Here is a 17,918-nt window from a genome sequence, read left to right as displayed (position 1 = left end):
CCCAGAAAGACAGTTCCAAGTTCTCATCTCCAGTATCTATGACTGTGACCTTTTCTGGAAGTAGACTCTGCAGGTGTAATTAACGTAAGGATCTCAGATCACGTGGGATTGCGGGTGGGCTGTCAGTCCAATGACTGTATCCTTATATGAGAAAGGAGAGGGCATCTGACACAGGCCCCCACGGGCAGGCCACATGGAGGATGCAGCAGAGGGTCACGGGAAAGCCAACTCTGCCGACTCTGTATGTCCCTCCAACTCAAACAGCAGTCCTGCTTTGTGAACCTTCACCCCTGCATCCTCACCCATCTCCCAGAGTCTGTCTGGGGCCACTCGACAGTTCGCAGGGCCCAGATCCCATGCAGAGATTTGCTCTCCATTTGCGCTGGCAAAGACGAGAGAGAACAGGAAGAGCCTGGGAGAGGCACCAGGCCGTCTGGGAGCCTCACTACTGTCTTTCACACCGGGCACAGCCTCGAGGGCAGTTCTTGCTTTGTCTAGTCCTGAAAACAAGCTGAGGAACTTGAGGGGTTTACATCTTTCTATGTGGCCAGAAGAGGTGGTCCTGGGCAGGGGGGCAGGCAGCGTGTGATTCCATGCGTTCTTGGGTTCTGAAGCCTTGTACACAGGGACCTCAGCCTAACTGAGGCCACCAGACTGCCACCTGCCCGGATGCATGTTGAAGGAGCCCACCCAGAGTGCAGACCCTCAATGGCAGCTGGTCATTTAAACTTGGGAGAAATACAGGGAATCTTCCTTTCTCAAAAGAGGCCCTTGAACTCAGGTTGGCATTTCTATCACAGATCGTATTTCAATTCAGAGAGCAGAACCCCAGCTCTTTTCCAGGAGGTGTGTTACGGTTTTATTAAGGTATCTTAGATACCCAGAGCAATATTTAGCATGCCAATTTCCTCAGGAAGCAAAAACATCACCATTGTTTCAAAAAAGATGGTCATGGGGCAGGTGGGTCATGAGGACAAATGACAACAAAAATAAGTTGCAAAATGTCCATACTGTTGTTTAAAAACACCACCTGGGAAGTCGGTGACCCTGAGTCCATGCCTATTTATGAAACTTAAAAACCTTATTTTAAATATTGGACATTTGTGACATAGTTGCATTTTCAGAAGGGTATGCAGAAGCACTATGTCACAAAAACGTGGACGTTCTTGTGAGCCCAGAAGACTTGGGACCTTGGTCCTGGCTCATCCTGGCACATCTCCATGTCAGCTTTTAGAGAATGATCATTACCACCACCACCCCCGTGGGGAGCAGCGACTTTTCGGGCCTCTAGCTATGTATACGACCTACTTCCAACATCAGTGACAAAACAAGAAAAGACTCCCTGTAAGAATGGGATCAGAGCCATTGTGTGAAATTATGCCCAACCACAATCTGGAACGTTATCTCACGTCAGTTGGAGAGTAACGGATCGGGGCGGGCACTGGAGGCAACAACACGTACGTGGTGGTACCGTGTGCTTATCATCTCAGTGACCAATCAAAGAGTGGGGAGAACTCAGTTTGATTTCTAGCTCCTTAAAATATATTGCTGTGAAGCAACCTTGAGCGATCACTCCAGCAGGAGAAAGTGCTGAACCAAACACCCCTGGGACGAAATGGAGAAACAGGAGACCCCGCAGAGGGGGCCACCATGTTTCCCGAGGAGTGACCATGTAGGTGATACTCTGCACGGAAGCCCGTTTCTTTCCCATCTTTCACTTCTAATAGGGTTTCCTGAGAGTGGACATGCCTTTTCTCTGTGAGTGAGAGCAGAAAGGAGGTCAGTAGTGGAGAAAGCCAGGTTTCGGGAGAAACAAATGAGACCAGGAAAAAAGAACAGGTCATGGTTTCATGGGTTTACTGAAACGTGCAGAGGGTCAAAACTACAAGCCGAAGAATGCAGAACCAAGCACGTGCCAGGGATGGAGGCAGGGTGGGATGGGGAGGAGGGAGGGGTGTTTTAGAACTCTGCAGCAGGACAAAAGCTCAGCTCCAGGGAGCCTGGAGCTCCCAAGAAGGCATGAGGGGAAAGGACAGTGTTTCTAGGCTGCTGGACTAGCAGCCACAGATCTGGCCTCTGCTCTCACTGTGCAATTTTTAACTTCCTACTGTTTAACTCTTTAGGTACGTATACATAATTTAATTGGCTTTGCATCTTAGTTGGTTATTTCCATATAAATCGCTTCTCGGCGTCACATCATCCATCCAAGAATTCCAAGCAAACTTTGGAGAAGGCAGAGAGCGTGGTGTGGAATGAGTCTTTGTTCTCTGGGCAATTGTCCTTGTGTGCAGCTAGAGGAAGAATACTGTCCTTGAAAATCCTGTACCCATGGCCTCTCCTTGGAGACCAGAAGTAGGGCAGGAAACCAAGGAGGGACAGTTCCCTTCACATCACAAAAGACGATTTTTGAACAGAGGACTATATTTCTAGGAGTGATTGCGAGTGATGGCAAAGGTACTTGTACCCACTTCTAAGAAAAAGAAAGAGGCCATCCATTCTGAAATGCAAGCAAAACCCCAGTGGAGGGGGTATTTTTCCAAAGAGTGTTCAGCTACTGAGAGAACACTCTTGTCGGCTTACAATACCTACCGTGTTATTTTGAGATTTAGCAGGAAATGGACTCACATCTCTACCGTTCACAAAGTTTGCCTCTTGTGGAAGAAATGAGAGACCTTTTCCCTTTTCTCTGTATCTACGAATACACACCCACATTTCTCGTAAGTGATAAAATTATTCTGGCGTGTTTGCATGAAAGCAGCTACAGGGCACATCAGCAAAGTGTTATCATTATTATCACTGGGCAGACTCTTTTTTTAGAATTGAAATAGAGTCCACATACAAAGTATTATTAACACAGCACTTGAGAGGAAGTTACATGGAAAAGCGATGTCTTACCTGTCTACCCAGAACAAGCAGTGTGACGAAGAATATAAAGAGAGACACTGAGCCCATGGTCTTCAGGTCTTTCCAAATGCCTGGTCTATTAGAGAACAAACAGACAGACAGACAGACAAAAACAATACAAAACAACATACATATAGGACTTAGAATTTGAATATCAACCAACTTGAGACCCTCCAGTGCATGTCTTTTTACTCCAGCCAAACACACACCTTCCAGATACATCTTCAGGCCCAGAAATGCATCAAAACAAACCAAAATAATCCCTATTTTGAGAGTTCAGTAACAGAAGATTCTTCCAAATTAACAGACTTCTTACTTTATCTCAAGCTCTAACAAACATAAAAGGAAAGCACAGAGGAATACAAATAGTATTTTCTTTCTCCTTCTCAGATCAATATGGATAATTTGACATATGATTTCTCCAACTGTTAAAGTGATCACTCTCAGAAAGAGACGGTATTCTAGAGATTAACAATCATGTGAGGCAAAAAAGTGAAGTAGGGAACTTAATTTCTACCAGCTACTCTCACCTACGAATTATATAGCTTCTCATAACTTTTTTGGCAGGTAGTTCCAGGTAGTTCTCAGGCCCTCCTTCATATGATTTTGTAACACAAGGGTGAGACACAGACGGAAACTCTTGGTCTACTGCCCCATTTCCCCTTGGGGCCACGTAGACCTCAGTCATCGATCGCTGCCTGTGTCCTCACCACAACCTCATAGGCAACGGTCACCCCCATACCTGGAGTCGGCATGTATGGTGGGCACGGGACACCCAGACATTCCTTCCCATGTTACTCTGGGTGTCTCTGTGAGAGTGTTTTCTGGATGAGATTAACATTTGAATCCATAAACTGAGTAAAGCAGATTACTTTGTAATATAGGTCAGCCTCATCCCATCAGTTGAAGGCTTTAGTAGGAGAAAAGGCTGATCTCCCCCCAAATTAGAGAGAATTCTCTCTTGCCTGACTGCCTCTGAACTCAAACACTGGCTCCCCCTGGCTCTACTGCAGCTTCTGGCCTTCCGTCTCCAGCTGGACATGCACGGTTCAGGTTTTGGATTTGCCAGCCTCCATAATCGTGTGAACCAATTCCTTAGGATAAACTTCTTGACTGATATATATTTATGTAGGATATTTATATCCTATTAGTTCTGTTTCTCTGGAGAATCCTGACTAATACAGCACGGAAGGAGACATCTCCTGCCATCCCTGGGGAATCCCGTGTAGCTGACAAATGAGGATCTCCCACATGTAATAGTAAATAAGACTTGAAAAAGAAATTATGTAGTAAGACTTGAAAAAGAAATTATGATTATGTATGGACATATGTCACATAAGCAGCATAGGTCATGTTTAATTAAATTAAATAAATACCAGGTAATTACTTTCTGCTTATGAGTTGTACTTGCTTTGAGGTTTTCCTGTTTCTCTACTGAGGGTTCAAAGGGCTGATGGAATAAGAGGAGTCCATGTGATAGTGAGAGAGCTCAGGTGGGCTTTGGTATAGGATAATCCATGGAGGAACTCAGGTTCCTCTGCTCTATCGATCTGTGGGACCTGGGTTAACCCCTCTAAACATCACATACAAAGGGTGTTCAATAAACATCACTCTTGGCATCAGTGGGTCACATTGCCCATTTATAGGCTGTTTTGGTCACTAGGTCAAGTATTAAGCCCAGCACAAGGCCTGACCATGGGAGGCACTTCATAAATGGCACTTGTGAGTTTCAGTACTAGATGCAGAGTGACAAGGGAGGGGACAGAGCTGGAGAGGTAGAGAAAAAGGTAAGAAAATGTAGGTTGGTGAATTATCATTAACAGAGTGGAAGATCCAAGTGCACAGGGAACATGGAAGCAGAATGGCCAGTCTCAGTGCTTGATGGGCTTAAGGACTCAGAGAACTGTCCAGAAAGGCTGAGCCTGCATTAGGGGCTCTTTCCTCCCTCCTAAACCAGCTGGCCTGCAAGCATGTGAGTTCCCCAGCTATAAGGAGGTCACTGGTTCCTGAGCATGAAGTAAGCTGAGAGCTGCCACTTTCCTGCTTGCCCACAACTGATTCTAAGAAATGAAGCTGTTCCCTTTCGAGCCTGTGACAGCTGTGTCTAATGGCACAGCCGAAGGGACGGAGGGGAGCAGATGTTTATAAACAATGCTGGCTGCAATGAATTTTAAACTCTTTTTTTTTTTTTTCTGTATTGACTATACTGACGCCACATTGCCCAGTCAGTGAAAGTGGTAAGACACAGCCAACGTTCTCAGATGTGTGGGTGGAGTTTGACATTTTCATGTTGCTCTGTGAACCTTCTGTTCCTTTGTAATTCCAGGGGTCTGAGATAGCAGCTATGACATTCCCCTTCTACCCACACCCCTGTCACTCCCAAACTAAGAGTAAAATGTTAACTCCCAGGTCAGGATCTTGTAGCACCTTCATCAGTACAACCAATCAGAACTCAGGTCCTCCTTGCATTCCCAGGTGAGGGACCAGATGTCCCAAAAAATGCAGAGCCAGCCTAGGTCCCCATCACTGGGGAGAGGGGGATGTAGGACCCTCTTTATGCAATTCAGGGCCTGGTTGGGTTTTCAGTTAATCACACAGAAGATACAGACAAGAAATCTTTTTCTGGAACTCCTCACATTAATGTGTTTGAACATTGGTTTAGGGGACAGAAATGCTCTGCTCCACCTGTCTCCCAGATCTGGAGCCTTTGTGAGGATGAGTAGTGGGAGGAGCTGGGGACCTGGAGGGAGAAGGACAAGAGAAGATAAGACAAGTAGTTGCTGGATGGGACCTAACTGCACCTTGGAAATAACAAGGCACATCCAGCCTCTAGAATAGAATCATAGGCCAACACACGAATGCCTTTTCCGCTCCTGACCCTGTCTGTCTATTAAGAAGGACTGCCCTGTGCTTTCAAGGATTGCATTTAGGTTTCTCAAAAACTTCTTTTATTCATCCAGCCAAAAAGAATGGCTGATTCCTGTAGGAGACTTTCTCTCCCGTGTGGGCCATGCATGGGCAAGTGCCAGATGGCTCCTGAAGTTTGAATGAGAAATCTGTCCATCCACAGATGGGTTACCTTGCTCCTTGTGTGCGTGTGGGAGAGGCCAGGAGGAAGGGGAGCAGTGCAGAGGTAGCAGCATCCAGAATAGCTAGAAAAAAATCCCAGGATCTAGACTAGTCAATGTGTCCATGATCACATTAGGTTCCTAGGGCTTCTAAAACAATGTACTACAAACTGAGTGGCTCAAAACAATGTACGTTTATTATTTCACAGTTCTGGAAGCCAGATGTCTGACATCAAGGTGCCGGGAGGAAAGTGCTCCTTCTGAAACCTGTGGGGACATCCTTCCTTCCTTCATTATGGCTTCTGGTGGTTGGCCACCAATCTTTGGTGCTCCTTGGCTTGCCACGGCATCATTTCATTCTCTGCCTCCATCATCAAATGGTATTCTCTCAACATGGCCATCTTCTTATAAGGAAACCAGCCATGTTGGGTTAGGGCTCACCCTACTCCAGCAGGACTCCATCTCAACTAAATCTGTCGGCAACAACCCTATTCCAAGTAAGGTCACATTGTGAGGTACTGGGGTTTACGACTTCACCATGTCTTCTTTTGGGAGAGACAAGCCAACCTATGACACTTGTGTTGGTCATTTACATGAAAATGACAGCTAGTTGGATGTGAGGCCTCCTTCTCTCTCTCCTTTAAGTTTTAAGGTTGAAATCCATTCTGGACTTTTCCCTTGTCTGGTTGTGCCATCCCTGAGTGATGAAGTAGGGGACACAGCACTAATATAACTGAGAAAGTTTCTAACTCAGTGACAGTTCTAGCCAAAATGTGACTGAATATGCTTTCTTTCATACCTAAAAATTGGGCTCTGGAGACTTAGATGCCCAAATGAGCCTGCAGCCACACACTAATTTACAGTGGGCCCTCACCCTGAGGCTGTTAATGGAGCAATCATTGTGGCCCTCAAGTTTTGAGAGTATAAAAGATCAAAGAAACCTACAAAATTGGATGAGCAATATGGAGGAAATGCCTGGTGGACCAGTCTCTAACCTAGAGGCAAATTATTCAGTTGAGGTAAAAAATGACATTTTTAATTCTCAGGAGAGAAAGCAGTCCAGGCATGGAGACACGAACATGATCTTACATTTAAAATCTTTATGTTTTCCTAGGTGATATAGGCCTCTCTTATTTTTAAGAAGAAAAGTATCTAAAGAAACTCAGGATTATATGGTAATTCTATTTTTTTTGTTCCAAGTTTTTATTTAAATTCCAGTTAGTTAACATAGAGTGTAATATTGGTTTCAGGAGAATTTAGTGATTCATCACTTACAAACAACACCCAGTGCTCATTACAAGTGCCCTCCTTAATCCCCAACACCCATTTAACCCACCCCCCACCCACTTCCCTCCAGCAACCCTCAGTTCATTCCCTACTGTTAAGAGTCTCTCATGGTTTGCCTACCTGATTTTATCTTATTTTATTTTTCTTCCCTTTCTCTATATTCACCTGTTTTGTTTCTTAAATACCACATATGAGTGAAATCACATGGTATTTGTCTTTCTTTGACTGACTTATTTCACTTAGTATAATATACTCTAGTTCCATCCATGTTGTTGCAAATGGCAATTTCCTTTTCATGGCTGAGTAATATTCCATTGTATATATATACCCCCTCTTCTTTACCCATGCATCAGTCGATGGACCTTTGGGCCCTTTCCATAATTTGGCTATTGTTGATAATGCTACTATAAACATCGGGGTGCATGTACCCCTTCGGATCTGTATTTTCGTAGTGCAACTGCTGGGTCGTAGGGTAGCTCTATTTTTAACTTCTTGAGGAACCTCCATACAGTGTTCCAGAGTGGCTGCACCAGCTTACATTCCCACCAACAGTGTAGGAGGGTTCCCCTTTCTCTGCATCCTCGCCAACATCTGTTGTTTCCTGAATTGTTAATTTTAGCCATTCTGACAGGTGTGAGGTGGTATCTCATCGTGATTTTAATTTGTATTTCCCTGACGATGAGTGATGTTGAATATCTTTTCATGTGTCTGTTAGCCATCTGGATGTCTTCTTTGGAAAAATGTCTATTCGTGTCTTCTGCCCATTTCTTAACTGGATTATTTATTTTTTAAGTGTTGAGTTTGATAAGTTCTTTATAGATTTTGGATACTAACCTTTATCAGATATGTCATTTGCAAATATCTTCTCCCAATCTGTAGGCTACCTTTTAGTTTTGTTGATTGTTTGCTTTGCTGTACAGAAACTTTTTATCTTGATGAAGTCCCAATGGTTCATTTTTGCTTTTGTTTCCCTTGCCTCTGGAGATGTGTCTAGTAAGAAGTTGCGGTGGCCGGGGTCAAAGAGGTTGCCGCCTGTGTTCTCATCTAGGATTTTGATGGTTTCCTATCTCACATTTAGGTCCTTCATCCATTGGGAATTCTATTTTTAAATTTTTGAGACACCTCCATACTGTGTTCCAGAGTGGCTGCACCAGCTTCATTCCCACCAACAGTGTAAGACGGTTCCCATTTCTCCATATCCTCACCAACACCTGTTGTTTCTTGTGTGTTTTTTCAAAAATATTTTATTTATTTATTTGAGAGAGAGAGAGCATAAGAGAGAGAGAGAGAGAGATATCAGGAGCAGGGGGGAGGGGCAGAGGGGGAAGCAGACTCCCCATTGAGCAGGGAGCCCAACGTGGGACTTGATTCCAGGACACTGGGATCATGACCCGAGCTGAAGGCAGATGCCTAACCGCCTGAGCCACCCAGGTGCCCTCTTGTGTGTTTTTATCCATCCAGCCAGTCTTGCCTTTTGGGTAGAGAATTCACTTCATTTCCATCGAGAGTAACATTGATTGGCAAGGACTTTCTAATGCTCTGTTACTAATGGTTCTCTGGCTGTTCTTTAGTTCCTCTGTTCCTTTCTTCCTTGAGTTTTTGTGTTCCTTGAAGTTTTTCATTGCTTTCTTCAACCTGATAGAGCAGTTAACCCCTCGAGTGTTTATTAACTGAGTCTGGGATGGAAATACCTTGAGGATACCTGAGAAGGTCCCTGGTCACACCTCTTCCTCCCTCTCGTGGTGGAGTTCTTAAGCTTTCGCACCTCCTCTCTATCGGGCAGGGCACCAGGCAGAGTACTCACAGCCTCCTTTTGTTTTCCCAAACAAAACTTGCCTGGCGCTCAGATTCGAGCTGACTTTCTGTGTGTGCTCACTAGCCATCTGCCAAAGCTCACTGTCTTCTCTGCCACTGGGAGCTTGGGCAGGGATCTGGTCACAGGGTCAGGGTGTGGGAGGTGTGGGGATCAGTGGGCAAGGTGTTTCCAGAATCTCCTGGGCAGGCTTCTCGATGGAGGCCACGATGCAGCGAGTAGGATCTGCGTCCCTGGAAGGCTCTTCGAGAGTCCCTATCTGTCCCTGCCCAGCTGCTCCCTGCCCCCATCATGCAGCTCAGGACTCAGCACTGTGGATGCTCACTCACATGGGAGGTCTCCCTTGGGCCTCAGCTGTGCCCTCCTGGAGGATAGGGGGTGTGGGTAGAGTCAAGCCATTCCTCTTAACCACTGCAGTGCGTTCAGACAGTGTGCTGGAACTTCTGCTGTGGAAACCAGGACTTGCCCCAAGGCTCTGTCTGTGGGTCACTGGTCAAGTGTTTTCTAGGGCCCCCTGGACCATGGCCAAGACAGGCTGGAGCTGGTTCACGGCTGCTGCACGGCTCACAGCCCGGGGCCCGTATGCCTATTACCTGACCCTCAAGTGCATGAGATGCCTCTCGGACCCTGTGGCATATGCTGTTGGATCCCCCAGCTCCTGCAATAGCACTTTTGTCCCTGGACAGATGTCAAATCACTGGAGCTGGTGGGTGTGGTGGTGGCAAAGACAAGAGACATCTTATTCTGCCATGATGCTGAAGTCCCTTCCTTCTTGCGCTTCTGAATCCCCACAGTTCTCCAAGGTCTTCCCAGCATTAGTCAGCTCTGGGCCCTCTAACACATGCCTGGCCCACAAGCTCGTCCTTTCCTAGGTGTGCAGGATAAGCTTAACCACGACATCCTGACAAGTCTCCGGCCTTCTGATGAAACCTGATTTTCTTATAGAGTCTTTTTGGGAAATTTGTCTTCTTTTTTATTTTTTAAAGATTTATTTGTTTGAGAGAGAGAGAGAGAGCATGCGGGGGGAGGGGCAGAGGGAGAGGGAGAGGGGAAATCTTAAGCAGACTACACGCCCAGCATGGAGCCCAACGTGGAGCTCCATCTCTTGACCCCTAGATCATGGCCTGAGTCGAAATCAAGAGTCAAACACTTAACCGACTGAGCCCCCCAGGAGCCCCTGTGATCTTGACAGCAGAGACTACACTTTCTTCATCTCTGTGCTCAGGCTCCAGCGCTCAGGCCTGGCATACAAACGGTGTTCAATAAAAGTGTATCATAAAAACAGATGAATAAGTGGATGAATAATCATGTTGGTTTGAAACCTAAGGGGCTTCCTTTCTAGACACTCTTTCCTCTCCTCTTTGTCCAGCTGGACAAAGATTCACCAGAATCCTATGCAGTCTTCCAGAGAGGGTGGCCCAATGTCACCCAAGGACAGATGGCCCACAGCCTCGTGCTTTCTCAGAGTGTCACTCACAAATGCTAATCAAGACATTCTGGGCTGGAACAGACTACCACATGGAGGGACAAGCTCACGCTGAGCAATGAGCCCTGCAGGCAGCTGCGGGTCAGGAGAGATGACAAAGCCGGGACTGGGAGATAGCACTGGCCTCTGCTATGGATGTAATATGCACCCATGAATGTGGCTGTGGTTTCGTTCTGTGGAGGTAATTTTAAGTGGGAAGCAACTGGTCTATTGGTGCAGTAAGACAGAGTGCTATGCATGGCTTCAGCATCAGAGATGGAGGAACTGATGATATGACGTATGTATTCTGCAGTCTATGGGCACAGGCTCTGTGGAATCTCCTTTCTCCCCTTATTCTTTTTTTTTTTTTTTTTTTAATTTATTTTATTTTATTTTTTTATTTTTAAAGATTTTATTTATTTATTCATTAGAGACAGAGAGAGAGAAGCAGAGGGAGAAGCAGGCTCCCAAGGAGCAGGGAGCCCGAATCGGGACTCGATCCCAGGACCCTGAGATCATGACCTGAGCTGAAGGCAGACGCTTAACCATCTGAGCCACCCAGGCGCCCCTCCCCTTATTCTAAAATCAAACAAAACAAAAGAGCCAAAAATCAAGTATCCTCCTGCAAGTGGATCCACATCACAGCAGATCTTTCAGTTTAGACAACCAAGTAGCTCACTAATGGTTGCTTTTTATAGAAAAAAAGAAAGCTTGGTGGAATTTGAGTAGCCCTAGGATGACTTGCTTTTTCGTTAAATTGGCAGCTTGGACGACCCATCTCCTTCTCCGGCCTCCCAGACGGCTGCTAGTGGGTGTCAGCCACCCAGAAACGTGTGTTCCTTACTTTCTGGAGCTGGAACAGGTAGCAGGAATCAGAAAGGGCAAGAGAAGCTGAGATATTAAGCTTGAAAGTAATTTCAAAACTATTCAACATTAACTTGGATATAGGATGGGTTAGAATGCTAATTTGGAATACATTTTTAATTTAAGAGTGGAGACTTTAGAGGAATTTCAGGTGCTTTGGAATACCCCCAGGCCCTCCACCCCAGAGGTGGATATGCGATGCTCTCCTGCCTTTCTGCTGATCCTGATTAATGCTCTAGTTCTTCCTCAAGACTCTCAGGGAGCTCATCACTGGCTGATCCCAAGTTGGGGCACTGTCAAAATGGGTCACAAAATCTCAAATTCTGTGTCTTGAATGAGACGCAGGAGAAACAGAGAAAGCAGAACAATGCCACATTGAAGGTGTGTAATTCATAGCTCTCAGTGATAGACGTTTGAGTATCTCCATCACTGTCATTGATATGGAGCTTTAAGGAGTTAGAATTACACAGACATTTCCACCAGCAACCATCCAGAGCTCCTGAATGAGGCTGGGCACAGGGTATCACTGCTTACTTACATGCCTTAGTTATGTGCTGTCCACAGAGGACTTGCCTTATTCGGCGAAGTGCTCAAACAGAGCTGGTTAGCCCACGGAGTTCCTTGTTATCTCCTCTGTTCAAGCTCTCCCACCTCTTTACCTCTTCAGAATTATAAGGCACATTTCCCTCATTCAGGTGAATTAGTATCATTCTGGGTCCATATTAAATGGTAATACTCATCCCTCATTTTTAGTTCTGGAAGGTAAAAACTCACAGGAAAAATCTGACAGTGTGTTGCAGACTCTGAGGCAAGCCTTTGACATGGGAAGGGTGGGTCTTTGAAACAAAAACATCTTCCAGCAATATCAACGCTCATCACCATCACCATCAGTGGGAAGAGCGCCTGGGGTCCCCAGCCACGTTGGCTGAGGGCTTTGGGAGACTATCATAGGAAGGAACAAGAATCGTTATCAATTGGTTCAGTAAAGCATCCCGTCCTTACAGAAAGATGGACAATGTTGTAAATGCCGAAGAAGGAGGAGATATGTTGTTCTGGACCTTCTAAATACCAGAAACCTCTGAGCTTCCTTCACCATGAGGACTTACCAGAATCTCATGAACGCAGATAATGATAGGTATTGTGGCATCGCTGGCCTCCATTTAATGAACTGTTCATGGCATATCCTCTCAAAGTGGTCTTTTTATCTCCTTTAGAGTAGGCTTTCCACATTCGTCAAACTGTAAGAGTATCTCTGATGCCATTTTCTAAATTATCCATTAATCTGGAGTTTTTCTAGTATATACTTCTCCTGTTTCCTTTGCTGACCCCACTGGCAAAAACTTCCCTATTGACTTGTACCATCCTGTTGGCCAGTCCATGATCAATGTCACGTGGGGTTCTGAGAAGGTCCCTGAAACATGGGTCACGGTGAACTCACATACAGGACAAAAGTGCCATCCAACTGTGTATTCAGAAGATGGCCTGGCATTGCCTTGTGAGCTGAAATGCCCTCGGACTCGCCCTTGAAATATAAGCCTACAAACAAAGCTGATGCTGTCCCTGAAAAGACACATCTTCAATGAGCCTCTGTCTTCAGGGAAGCAGATAAGGTGAGACTTTTCGTTACAGCCAGTACTGGGGCCCTTCTGATTATTCGGGGGTGCACCTGCTGTTATTCGTGTATCCAACAGATGTTTATCGGGCACCTCCTTACTTACCCAATGGCAGGCATAGTTATGGGCACTGTGGATATCAGAGTGGTACTTGGTTCAGACCTGCTCTGTCCTCAATTCGAGAGTATCTATTATCTGCATCATAGGAAAGGAGACGGCGGTCAACAGAGCCCCAGCTGATTCATCCAGGGGGGATACTCTCCACCTCTGCAGAGTGAGAGGGCTGCTCAGTCTTCAGCAGAAGCTTGGGGTGGGTCTGCTGACAGTGCTCGGGGCCAACATGGGGGCCAATCCAGAGGCCAAGGTGGGCACCAAGGACACTCACTGCCACAGCCAAGCACACATTCCAGAAAGAAGACCAGGACAAGAACCAGGAAGCCAGGAGTGGAAAGGGAGGGCAAGGATGCAAAGACCAGAAATAAGTTGGAAAAGGGACAGGACCAAGCTCATCTTCAGTGACACAGATGAGCTCAATCAGGAACAGATGTGCTGCATGGCACTCCTGTGAGCCAGCTCCCTCTATGAAGGGGCCCTCTGGCTTGGAATTTAGGAATGTTCCAGCTCAAGGCACTGCCCCAGAGCAGGGGGCTTTTGTTTTTCTAAGGATCCTAATGTTCTGTCGGAAAGAGTGTGTCAGCATCGACACAAGGCAAAGGATGGGGAAACCCCTAGCAGGTGTTTGATGGGAAAAATCCCTTGAATCTTAGAGAACAAAGAACACATTGGCATGAGTCCCAGAGTTACATCAAACATACACTGAGGCTGGAGAAATCAGGAGGGAGGTGAAGACTCTTGCTCTTAGGAGTCTCTCATTTGGGGTTAGTTTTCAACTGACATTGAGAAAACGTGTTAATTTCAAGATATTCTGTTACTCTGCCAGTAACAGTCATCATTGGGTGGAGGAATGCTTCTTCATTCCGGGGTGTGGAAATGTCAGAACCCTACAGTGAGGAGGAGGAACATGGGGAGGCAGGCCCCTGAGGCTTCTCAGGTCAGCCCTCTCTAGCTGTAAGGTTCTTATAAAGACAAAACTAGGAGAAGACACACAAAAGATCTTGAAGGAAACGAAAGGACTCTGAAAGTAAACACTCCTTTTCTTCAGCCAAGGAATAACTCTACTGCTGCTCAGCTGTAAGCAGAGATCGTGTGTCTGTCTCTGGTCCCCAGAAGTCATTCTCTCTCCATCAGAAGCTTGCTAATCTAATTTCCTCTTTTTCTTTGGATGTGTAGCATATTCAGGAGCTTCAAATTTAATAAAGGGAAATTCAGCAGCTTCGTCAGCTGTGCATAAAAATCAGTAACACCGCATTTATGTAGGGATTTGACATGGGCTCTCTGGGTATAGTAGAGAAATATTAAAGCACGTTTGCTTGATGACTTTGAGAATTGATTGGGAAATTAACTCCTGATTTCATTCTCATCCTTGCTAAGGAATCATAAACTTTCCTTAATACCATTATGCATTTTTCCAACTCTACTCCTCTCAGCTTGATTACAGATTATTAGGGCTTCATGGTGTGGAGGATGATGGAAATTAAATTATGTGAGGAGAATGCACTGCTGTGGTGTTTCTGAAAGTGTTTTTATTGGTAAGGAATGTGCACACAGTGAGGTGCACACTGTACTTGACACTGAGCCTCCAATGGAGAAGTAAGTGGCCATGCGCTGGGAACACAAGCCATCTTTCTGGAGCCACACATCTATGAAAATATTTAAGGTGTTTATTTTATGTTAAAAGAAATACAGATAATTTATGGAGGATTATGCCACACGCTTATAGAAAAAATTTAAAGGCTGGTGGGTCCAGAAATACCTAGTGCGTGATGTAGAATGTTTTGCCATTAAGATGTGAGATGGAGAATATCATAATGATTACATTTTTTTTCAAGCAGGGGATAAATATTCATTATAAGTATATGGAAGTAATGTGATGGCAAGAAACCTTTTATAAACCTGAGGAGGGGCTTGAGGAACATTCTTCCAATGTTCCCAACCTCAGGGCGGGATACGATCACAGTTGTATCTTTTCTTGAAAGTCAATCTCTTCATAGAACAGAGAGTTGCCGGTTGACAACACTCCCTCCCCGCAAGGGTAGTTTAGGAAATCTCCCCTAAGAAGTTTAACGCTATAACTTGTGAATCTTTTCTGGTATTTTTGTGTAGGTTGATTCATTTGTTTTGCACTGGGGGGGGCACTTTGCCTGGGGGGCACATTTGGCAGCGTCTGGAGACATCTTTTGTTGTCATGACTTGGGGTGGGTGGTTGTGTCTGGCGTCTAGTGGGTAGGGGCCAGGGATCTGCTAAGAATCCTATAATGCCCAGGACGGTCCCCCCACTGCCCAACGCAATAGACACTCATTCAGTCTGAAGTATTAACAATACTGAGGAAGAGAAACCCTAGGTTGTACTTATCAATACAGTCCAGAGGGGAACACAAATCACCTCTCTAAACCATTTCCTATCCCCTACATGTATATGATGATACCGATTCTACATAATCTGCAACGAAGACACACACCAGCTTCCTGCACCATCGTTTTAAAGAAACCCACATGCAATGATTGCCGACGACAAGGATATTGCTCATCGACATTTACTCAACACACACTCGTGTTATCAATGTCCCGCAAAAGAACCAAGGAGAAGGAAAAGGACGCAGGTTACCTCTCGAATAAGACCTGGCTGTAGTCGTCTAGGACATGGGCGTGAGTGTGCAGAAGGATGGTGTTGTAGCCCACCAATGCCACCATCATGATCAACATCTTCAACTCATAGTTCACCCTCAGGAATACCGAGCAGGAAATCAGTCCCAGAATGCAGCTGTAGATAAAGTACTGGAACAGGGAAAAAGATCAGATGAATTACTCAGGATCTCCTCTGAGAAATGCTGGAGTAAGCATGAAAATTGGGGATCACCACCAAGTTTACTCAGGTAGCTTATGAACTGGCTGTTCATCATTTGCTTCTGGAAAGTGCAAACAATAGGACTCTGTACACCTTTAGAGATTTAAAAAGTTGTAGTACATAGAATCTCTTTTGGCCTTGCAATTCTTTATTTATTAAGAGGATATACATCATTGCAGGAGTTAAAAGCACAAGAAACCCTGGATGTTTTATTAAAAGAGAAACAGTGGGTCTAAAGCAGGAAGGATTTAACAAACTAAAAGCTTTGCCCAGGGTGAGTCACGAATTCCCTGGAAGCGGACAGGCACCCGAGGAAATGGAAAGAATCAGGTGTGAGGAAGAAAGCACATTCCATCCTGTGTGGCCCCAGGAAGCCACGCCGCTCCTGCACGAGGGTGCGTGTTTCTCACTATTTACCATAATGGATATCGTCCAGAAGGGAGAGCCCTGAGGCAACCTTGCTTGGCTCACTCATTCGTGGGGTTACTTTGGGCCAGTGACCTAACCTGGCTGTGACACGGTGTCTTCAGCTATAACATGAGGGGAAGAACATCCTCCTTTTAAGTCACTGAACAGAGTGAGCAGAGCTTGGACCCCAGAGCCCTGCCAGCCAGGAGTGACTTGCTGAATGAAGGGTCACCAGTCACACGAGAGCTTTACCTGCTCTACCCCTCCGTTTTTATGAACCAAGGTTAGCTATCAGCATTCCTAGAAGGGAAGCAGCACTCAATAAAGTCTAATAATTTTAATAAAGCATAGATCTGATGATGTTTGATAAACGTGCCTTTATAAAAGAGCCCAGTTTGTAAGGCACTCAATTTTCGTGTCATTATGTGGAATAAGCCATGTACGAGCTGCTTATTCTTGTCACTCGAGCTCTTTTATTTCCCTGGCTAAGGCCATCCAGAGTCAGCTCTCTGGAAGGCTAGTGATATTAGCCCATCCATCCTGTTCCTGGGGAAGAAAGGAAGGCGAGGAGGGAGCTGCCCTGGTCACACCAAGCACTTCCTTCTCCGCGAGAGGGGCGCTCGGTGTCAGCCCAGATGTTGTACTCGCGAGGACTTGGACCTGGCATGTCAGCTTCACCAGGAAGACCAGCGGTTGTCCCTGATCACACGGCAACTGGGTCAGCCTTTAGGAGGTGATGCTTTCCCCAGGTGGCTGCATTTTACGGGGCCCTGAGGGCTCTAAGCATCCTTTCTCTGGCCCAAATTACCTTCCCAATGTCAGTTCTCCCCGATGCTGACACCACTCCCCCTACAACAGAGAAGAAGAGGAGGAAAAGAGGGAAGAGATGTGTCCGGATGGGGCTGTTCAGGCTGGCTGAGAGGAAAGACAGAATCGGGACACCCGTGAGAGCAGGTGGGAGCAATGGCTCAGTCTCCCCCGAAGCAGGAGGCCAGGGAGGAGGCGTGGGCTCTGAAGCCAGTCCTTATTTCCACGGAGTTCGGCCACTGTTGCCTTCAGAGGGCAGGCGTGAGGGCTCGTGGCAGGATGCGCACCAGGCCTGGGGACAGCCACTGGACGCGGGCCAGGCAGCTCTGCAGAGGGCCGGGGAGGTCCCCTCGGGGCAGGGAGTGTGCTCAGAGCCTGACAGGGAGGCTCGTTCCTACTGAATCCCGTAAGATACAGGCTTCCACTTCTCACATCTTTTTTTAGTTCATTTTTCTGCTAACTCACTATTATATTTTTCTAAAGTATCACTCCAAGACAGATTGGAAATTAAAAAAAAAAAAAAAGAAACAAAATGAAAAGAGGGCCTTCCTCATCAAGAGTCTGAAGGGCCCTGATTTACAACCTAGCAGTCTTTCAGTCAGTAATCAAGAGTATTCTAGAACCTCTCCTTAACAGCCAAGAAATTGCCCTGGGGGCCGGCGGGGGGAGTGGGGGAGGCTCTCAGCTCCGACAGGATGCTGCTACTAAAATAATGCTGAAAACC

At 46.0% G+C, this 17,918-nt stretch overlaps 1 protein-coding gene across 2 annotated transcripts in view; it reads right to left on the bottom strand.

Annotated features, from left to right (window-relative positions):
• Positions 1-17,918, bottom strand: part of ADCY2 (adenylate cyclase 2) — a 397,031-nt gene that overhangs the window by 32,918 nt on the left and 346,195 nt on the right. For both annotated transcript variants that reach the window (XM_078066548.1, XM_036104287.2), the window contains exons 18-19: positions 15,740-15,909; positions 2,896-2,980 (exon numbers count right to left, since the gene is read on the bottom strand). In XM_078066548.1, the coding sequence (XP_077922674.1) occupies positions 2,896-2,980; positions 15,740-15,909 (255 nt within the window). The remainder of the gene's footprint in view (positions 1-2,895; positions 2,981-15,739; positions 15,910-17,918) is intronic.

This window comes from Halichoerus grypus, chromosome 2 (assembly GCF_964656455.1).
Source record: "Halichoerus grypus chromosome 2, mHalGry1.hap1.1, whole genome shotgun sequence".
Taxonomy (NCBI): domain Eukaryota; kingdom Metazoa; phylum Chordata; class Mammalia; order Carnivora; family Phocidae; genus Halichoerus; species Halichoerus grypus.
The sequence above is the reverse complement of the archived record's forward strand: the minus strand, read 5'-3'. Positions and strand labels throughout refer to the sequence as shown.